The following is an 8,972-nucleotide window of genomic DNA, read 5'->3' as shown; positions in this document are numbered from 1 at the left end:
CAATCAAAATTGGGGTAATCAAGGAAATCAAGGCAATTGGGGTGGCAACAATAATAGTAATTGGGGAGGCAATAACAATCAAGAGGGTTGGAACAACATAATCAAGGGAGCCAGGGGTCGGGTTTTCAAAGTCCCCCGATGTATCAACAACCAAACAACCCGCCTCTATATTTATCACAAGCTCCTATCTTTTTAAACAATGAGATGGGACAGATTGAATCCATGTTCGAGCAAATGATGAAGAAAAATGCTGATTCTGATGCCCAATTAGCATCCAACAACACTTATATCCGCAACTTGGAAGTCCAACTTGGTCAAATTTCTCAAGCTTTGAATACTCGCCCTAAGGGGGCACTACCAAGTAACATGGTAGTAAACCCAAAGGGTGGGAACAATATGGGCCATGCTATGGTGGTTATTACAAGAAGTGGTAGAGGTGGAGTTGTTAGTACCTCTAATCCAAGAATGATTGTGAGTGATAATGTGTTGGTGCAATATGATGATGAGACAAGCAATGATGTGCAAGTAAATGATGAGAATGTGAATGATGAAGTGAGGATAGATATTGATGACAACATGGAGGAGACACAAAATGATGTGAACCAGTCTAGGTCACATGTGATAGACATACCGGATTTAGTAGTGCCCAAAGCCAAGTCTCCTTTGCCAAGGCCTCCTCTACCATATCCTCAAAGGCTCGAAAAGCAAAACAATGAGAACCAATTCATAAAATTCATTGATATGATGAAAAGTTTGTCCATAAATGTGCTTTTGGTTAAAGCTCTAGAGCAAATTCTGGGATATGCGAAGTTCATGAAGGACTTGATAACAAAGAAGAGATCAATGAACTGTGAAACGATCAAAATGACACATCAAGTGAGTGCCATTATGCACTCCATGGCTCCAATGTTAGAAGACCCTGGTTCCATTACAATCCCATGCATTATTGGTAGTGCCGATTTTGCTAAGGCTTTGTGTGACTTGGAGGAAAGCATTAATTTGATGCCCTATTATGTGTTCAAGACATTTGGGATTAAGCACCCAAGACCCACATCCATAAGGTTGAAAATGGTGGACAGGACAATAAAGAGGCCATTGGGGATAATTGATGATGTGCTAGTTCGGGTCGGCAAGTTTATACCTCACGCAAATTTTGTGATACTTGACTGTGATGTTGACAATGAGGTGCCAATCATATTGGGAAGACCTTTCCTAGCCACAAGAAACCTTAGTTGATGTGGAAGCTAGGGATCTCACCTTCTGGGTGGGCGATGAAAAATTTTTGTTCCATGTTTGCAAGTCAATGAGGCTACCTAATAGTAACGAAGTATGTTCATTTGTGGATCTTGTGATCGAAGTAATTGTTGATGACATAAGAGATGTGATGAATGTTGAAGACCTATTGGAAGCTGTGTTACTGAATCATGATCAGGATGATAAGGAAGGCTTCATAGAATGTGTCAATGCTTTGCAAGGAATGGGTTCATATATATATGAGCCTCGAAAACTTTCCTTGGACCTTGAGAAGCAGAAGACTCCACCAACAAAGCCCTCAATCGAGGAGCCTCCCAAATTTGATTGAGGCCCTTGCCTTCACACCTCAGGTATTAGTTCTTAGGCCCTTGCTCCACTTTACCTGTTATTCTTTCCTCATGCTTAACTAACGTGCAGGTAGATTCCACCCATGTGGTGCTCCAAAGGAGGAAGAAGGCAATAGGTTGGACATTGGCGGATATTCGTGGTATAAGCCCCACCTTTTGCATGCACAAAATCATATTGGAGGAGGTTGCCAAACCCTCCGTGGAACATCAAATAAGGTTGAATGAGGCCATGCAAGAGGTAGTCAAGAAAGATATCATCAAGAGGTTGGATGATGGGGTTGTCTACCCTATTTCTGATAGTTCATGGACTTCGCTGGTGCAATGTGTACCAAAGAAGGGGGCATAACTGTGATTACAATGTGCAGGATTCATTTGAAGAGTGTTTGGATAAACTTGATAAAGTCTTGGCACGTTGTGAAGAGACCAACTTGGTGCTTAATTAGGAGAAGTGTCACTTTATGGTCGAGGAGGGCATTATCCTCGGCCACAAGATCTCAAGAATGGTATGGGAGTGGATAAAACAAAAACTAAAGTGATATCAATACTCCCGCCTACTACTTCCGTCAAAGGAGTGAGGAGATTTCTAGGTCATGTGGGGTTTTACCGTCGATTAATCAAGGATTTCTCAAAGGTGGTGAACCCCTTGTGCAAGTTATTTGAAAAATATGCCAAAATTGTGTTCAATGATAATTGTATAAAGGCATTTGAGCTACTCAAGTATAGGTTGACTGCGACTCCCATCATTACTGCACCAAATTGGAGCTTACCATTTGAGCTCAAGTGTGATGCTAGCGATATGGCGGTAGGAGCGGTATTGGGTCAAAGAATCAATAAGATATTTCTTCCGGTCTACTATGCTAGTAAGACCATGAATGACGCCCAAGTAAACTATATGGTGATCGATAAAGAACTCTTAGCCATTATCTTTTCTATGGAGAAGTTTAACCCGTACCTCATGGGTAACAAAGTGATTGTTCACACCGATCACGTGGCGCATCGTTATTTGATGAGTAAAAATGACTCAAAGGCTAGATTGATGTGGTGCATATTTCTTCTACAAGAATTTGATCTTGAAATCAAATACCGAAAAGGGAGTGAGAATCAAGTGGCGGACCACTTGTCCCGTTTGGAAGAGGAAGGGAGGCCCCATGATAGCCTTGAGATCAATGATTTATTTTTGGATGAATAACTCCTTTCCATGTCTTTGACCAGGATGCCTTGGTTTGCTGATGTGGCTAACTATCTTGTGAGCAAAATTGTCCCAAATGAGTTCTCTTCAAACCAAATAAAGAAACTCAAACGGGATTGCTTGGATTATTATTGGGACGAGCCATATCTTTTCAAAATTTTCAACGATGGTGTTATCCGGAGATGTGCTCCAGAAGAAGAGCAATTGGGTATTCTTGAAGCTTGCCATTCATCGCCCTATGGCGATCACCATGGTTGGGCAAAAACTGCTACAAAGGTCCTAAGCTGTGGATTCTATTGACCTACCTTGTACAATGATGCTAGCGAGCTTGTTAAGCAGTATGATGATTGCCTAAGGGCCAATGGAATTTCCAAGAAGAATGAGATGTCTCTCACCACCATCCTTGAGGTTGATATTTTCGATGTATGGGGCATCGACTTTATGGGTCCATTTGTGAGTTCGTGTGAGAAAACCTATATTTTTGTTGTTGTTGATTACGTTTCCAAATGGGTTGAAGATGTGGATTTGCCCAACAATGAAGCACGGAGTGTGGTATCTTTCTTGAAGAATAACATATTCACAAGGTTCGACACCCCAAGGTCCATCATTAGTGATGGGGGTTCTCACTTTTCAAATAAAGCCTTTGACACTTTACTCTCCAAGTATGGTGTCACTCACAAGGTATCAAACCCCATCACCCCCAGGCAAGTGGACAGGTGGAAGTCTCCAGCAGGGAGATAAATAGTATTTTATCCAAGACTGTCAATGCAAACCAGACTAAGGAAACTTGACGATGCTTTACGGGCCTATAGAACTACTTACAAGACTCCAATTTTTATGTCTTCGTATCAGTTGGTATTTGGGAAAGCATGCCACCTCCCGGTGGAATTAGAGAATAAGGCCATGTGGGCGTTGAAGATGTTGAACCTTGAGTGGGATGCAGCTGCCAATCTTCGGGTGGAGCAATTGAATGAACTTGATGAGTTCTGGTTCCATGCTAACTCCAGTTCGTCCTTGTATAAGGACAAGATGAAGTACCTACATGATAAGCATATCCGGAATAGAGAATTCAAAGAAGGTGACCTTGTTCTCTTATTCAACTCTCGGTTATGGATGTTTTCAGGAAAGCTAAAGTCAAATTGGAGCGGTCCCTTTAAAGTGGTACATGTGACACCGTTTCGTGCCCTAGATTTGAAAAACAAAAATGGTGAGATCTTTAAAGTTAATGTGCACCAGGTAAAGCACTGCCTCGTCAAGGTTGATGATTCACATGTGGTGGCGTTGATCCATTTCAAGTGAATGATGGTAACATGTGGGCTGAAGCACTGCCACTGAAATGCATAGGAAGAATTTCATAAGTTTGGGTTGAAGTGCATTTCAGTGTTATCAATGTCCATCTGGGATTCTGAGCCTAGGAATAGCTCCGTATGGTGATTCTAGTGTAGGGAGCACAATCGGAAGTGAATTCGGAGGTCCGTGGGTCATTTTGGGATCATTTGGCTAAAGATAGAAATTTGAAGGTTTTTGAGAAGTTTGACCGGATGTAAACTTTTTGATATCAAGGACGGAATCTGATTTTGGAAGTTGGAGTAGGTCCGTAATGTGAGATATGACTTGTGTGCAAAATTTGAGGTCAATCAGACGTGATTTGATGAGTTTAAACATCGGAAGTAGAACTTAAAATCTTAAAGTTTATTAACCTTGAATTGGAGTGTGATTCATGGTTTTAGCATTGTTTGATGTGATTTGAGGCTTCGAGCAAGTCCGTGTTATATTTTTAGACTTTTGCGGGTGTTTGGTTTGGAGCCCTGGGGGCTCGGGTGTGATCCGAGATATCTTTGGAGTGATTTGCTAAGAAATAGGATTGCTGGTACTGGTATGATCGCAATTGCGATGCATTGGTCGCAAATGTGACCTTGCATTTGCGAGTTTCTGTTCACATTTGCAAGTCTAGGATTCTAGGGGAAAGTTCGCATTTGCGAGCGAAGGATCAATTTTGCGAGGCTGTCACCTTCGCATTTGCGAAGGATCTTGTCGCAAATGCGACCAAGGCAGTGTGGGCTAGGTTTCTCATTTACGATGCAATTGTCGCAAATGCGACATTGCATTTGCAAACCGGATATCGCAAATGCGACATCTACGACTAGAACTCAGGGCTTTTTATCCCGACAATAGCCCATTTCCTTTATTTCCCACTTGTCTTTAGGCAATTTTTGAGAGCATTTGAGGAAGGATTCCATCATCATCAAAGAGGTAAGTATTTTCGACACATCATAAGTTAAATACTTAGATTATGGGTAGACTAACATGTGAAAATTAGGGAAAATCAAGGGTTTTAGATGAAATACCTAGAATTTGATAAAAACAAGATTTACCACGAAATTTGTTAGAGGATGGAGTAAAATCATGTATTCTTGATCCTTAGGTTATGGATAACAATTTTCTTCAAAAATATTTGGAATCTGAGCACATGGGCTCGGGGGTGAATTTTGGGAACCTTGCATTTTGGGTTAGGAATTAGTTTAATAATTAGAATATGAGCTTTTGGGCATGTATTGACTAGTTCTTACCATATTTGAATAGTTTTGGATCGTTCGGCTCCGAATTGGAGGTTTGAGCGCGTTCTTTAATCGGAATATAGGCTTCAGAGTGAGGTGAGTCTTCTTTATAACCTTGTAAGAGAGAATTGTCCCCATAGGTGAAATAATTGGTTATGCGCTCCTAGTTGTGCGGGCTACGTACGCACGAGGTGACGAGAGTACGTGCGTAGCTACTATTATGTGTAAGTTCGAGTAGTCTAGGACCCAAAAGCATGCTATACTAGGAATATATGTAATCATATTGATAGTTAAATTGCTTAAATCCTATCGAATTAGTAAATGAATTTCTAAAAGGATTAAACTTCATTTTCTTAAATCTTTAAAAAAGAATTGTCTTTTATTTGGATAAATATTCCCCGATAAATTCTTAATTGATTGTTTGAGCATGTATTTCTATGTGTACCCGCGTGGCATGTATGATTCACGAGCAGGGTAATTGTTTATTTAAATTTGACCGCGCCGCATGCATGATTTGCGAGTAGGGTATTAGATGCATCTATGGTTCGCGCCTTTCGACCCTCGGCAGTGCACATTTTACATTTATGCTGGATCGGGCCGTACGACCTCGGCATGATTTGTGCATGCTTGTATTGCCTGCGTGGAGATTTATTGATATTGATATTTGCTCTCCCCGACTTGAGATAATTGTTAATGAATGGGTTATGAATTTGGAGACTTTTAAATAAAAAGGAACTTTTACCTGTTTCGTGACTTATTTGAACTTACTGTTGTGCTTGATAAATCCGTGATTCATCGCATTAATAATATTACTATTGGACTACTAGCAAGTGTCAAAGTCGACATCTCGTCTCTACTTCTTCGAGATTAGACGGGATACTCATTGGGTACACATTGTTTTCGTACTCATACTACACTTGCTGTGCATTTTTGTTGCACATGTTCATATGTGACTTGTGGCTTAGTGGCATAGCGGCATGGTTGATATGGAGACTTAGGTGAGTTGCATTTATCGAGACGACCCGTAGCCAGCAGAGTCCCCTTTAGAGTATTGTACTATGTTTTTTTCATTTTTGTCTACTTTGTATTCGAGACAGTTACCATATTTTATTTCATTCCCTAGTAAATGCTCATGCACTTGTGACACCGGGTTTTGGGATGACTATGGGGTATTTTGTATTAACTGCTTAATATTCATATTTAATTTGAAACGATTATCTTTTACTGGTAAAATTGAAAGAAAATTTTAGTTTTCAAAATTATGAAAACGAGAATTTAATTAAGTATTTTGGTTGGCTTGCCTGACAGTAGTGTTCGGTGCCATCACGCCCCTTAGTGGAATTTGGGTCTTGACAACATGGTATCAGAGTACTAGGTTCCCTCAGGTCTCACGATTCATGAGCGAGTATAGTAGAGTCTTGTGGATTGGTACGGAGATGTATGTACCTATGTTCGAGAGGCTACATGGCTGTTAGGAGCACTTCCCTTCTTGATTCCTCATCGGGCGATTTGGTTCCTTTGAGGCTTATGCCTTTGTTTCCTTCCTATTCGATCTTATGCTATGCGAAGCGCTTATTATAAATAAGGAATTAAGGAATTTTAATGGTACTACAGATGTGATCCGGGATGTTTCTCTCTGCGTGGTTGTTTAGGCTATTGTCATCGCCATGCGGAAGGGTATTCTGTCATTTTAGCTCCCTAGCTGTACTTCTTAGAGCGTTGAGGCTGTGCATAGGTTGCTATGATGCTCATGAATGGTTATTGCACGGTATTTGATGTGATGGTGGGATGTTTGTCCATGTGTAGAAGCAGTATATGACTTGAAAGGAGGTCTACTCAATGCATGATTCTGAGATTCGGTATTTCATTTCCGGCGGAGAAAAGCAATTGGCCTATGAATGTCCAGATTTGGATCGCTGGACAAACGAGACTTGGTGTTTTCAAGCATGATGGGATTTTCATTTGTGATGTGGTGTCGTCGTCCGCGATTGAATGTGTTAAGTTCGTCGGTGTTATAGTCTTCTGCAATTCGCCTTTGGGGTAAGATATTATGAAATAATATTGGAGAAACGAGTGTTAGATATTGCGGGGTGCGGTTGTTCTGGATTGAATCAGTGATTCTAATGCTGACGTCTCAAGAAAAATGATCTTTGGAGAGGTTTAAAGTTAGTAGCAATTTGTGGGTTCAAGTGTTACAAAGATAGATTTTATTTAAGGCAACAACTGAACGACAAAGTATGAGGAAGGACATGTGGGAAGCGTCAGGCGGTGGTTAAAATTTCTAGAAGGCCAAGTATAAGAAGCAAAGGTCTAGTAGTCAATTAAAGGTGTGAGTTACACCAAAGTGGGAGAGTGGCGTAGTTGGATATGGGCTTGGTGGTAGGATAACCACGCAAATTGAGGAGAGTTTGGAATGATTTGGGAATTTTAGAGATTGGTGATTGGGACCTACGGATTTAATTTGGAGCATGTGCTATTATGCAGCAGGAGATTTGATATAACTCAAAGAAGTTGCTTGAAATGATGAAGGATACAACATAACTTTGAATTGGAAGGATGTTGCCACATATTTAATTAATGTCCACGAGGGGTGAATGGACTTGTGCAGTTAGAGAGTGAGCTCGGACTTAGGATGGGTTATTGATGTCGTAGTAATTGTACCCCATGCAGCAGCATTGGAAGATGTCGGAAAGTGATTTCCACAGGTGGGTTATTCCCTGTGAACAGGTTAGCGGTCACATGGTTGGCGACGCTTCTGCGGAGGATTTTACTGGCCATTCCGGTAAGAGGTCAAATATGGGAATGTTGATGGAAATTCAGGGTGTTGATGAAGTACTAATGGAAGGATTTCAAGGAATCTAGCGATTTAATTGCGCGAGGTCATGTCAATAAGAGATAAAAAATCTTGGTGGGTTCCAGAGTTGTGTAATAGTGGCTTCAAGCTAAGTGGGAGAGTCCCACCGCCTATGATTGGGTTTCATGGTTAACTACTTGCGAGGTTTCTGGTTATTAGCACACTGATGGGTTATTTCAGCTACATGAAAAGAACATAAGTGGTAATTTGAGCAAAGGAATTGTTAAAGGTGCGTGATGGTTGGCCTTATTGGCTCATGTTCAGACTTCAGGAAGGATTCAGGATTCATGCCTTGTATGAATGTAGGTTTCAAGAAAAGTGATTCTACCGGGTGCTTCGTCGTAAGGGTATTCATATGCTAGAAGATTCGTGGAGTTGATTATATTCGGGCCAAGTTAGAGCGGGTGGCTCTCATCAGCGGTCCTAGTGAATTCAAAAGTTAAAGCGTAGTGCCTAATGGTTTCGAGCCTATATGTACGGTTAAGAATCAAGATTTGTATCAGCTTATCAGAAGAGGTCCAGAATGTTCTAGTATGTTTTGACTTGCAGTGTAGCATTTGGGAAATATGAAATGGTTCGTGGGATTTGAGACAGCATGGTCTCGTGATTCAAGGTCACTCGGGATGAGTGTGGATGGAGTGTGTCATGTGTTGAATGAGGTTATTATTATTTCTAGGGCAATCAAGGATAAATTGGAAGAAGATAGATTGGTTAGCCATAGTTGAATTGGCATACTGGTGGTAGTGATCAGTTCCTTCAGTGTGATCAAG

At 41.0% G+C, this 8,972-nt stretch overlaps 2 protein-coding genes across 2 annotated transcripts; both read left to right on the top strand.

Moving 5' to 3' along the window:
- Positions 1-204: 204 nt before the first annotated feature.
- Positions 205-1,236, top strand: LOC138873294 (uncharacterized). Its single transcript, XM_070151744.1, has one exon. It carries the CDS (start codon positions 205-207, stop codon positions 1,234-1,236), a length of 1,032 nt encoding a protein of 343 aa, XP_070007845.1.
- An 870-nt stretch (positions 1,237-2,106) lies between these two features.
- LOC138873293 (uncharacterized) lies at positions 2,107-4,089 on the top strand. The gene is made up of 4 exons (XM_070151743.1): positions 2,107-2,642; positions 2,814-3,066; positions 3,130-3,471; positions 3,643-4,089. The coding sequence occupies exons 1-4, from the start codon at positions 2,107-2,109 to the stop codon at positions 4,087-4,089; spliced, it is 1,578 nt and encodes a 525-aa protein (XP_070007844.1).
- The last annotated feature ends 4,883 nt before the right edge of the window (positions 4,090-8,972 follow it).

The sequence above is a fragment of the Nicotiana sylvestris genome, chromosome 7 (assembly GCF_000393655.2).
Source record: "Nicotiana sylvestris chromosome 7, ASM39365v2, whole genome shotgun sequence".
NCBI classification, from domain to species: Eukaryota; Viridiplantae; Streptophyta; class Magnoliopsida; order Solanales; family Solanaceae; genus Nicotiana; species Nicotiana sylvestris.
This window is presented reverse-complemented; position numbering and strand designations above follow the sequence as displayed.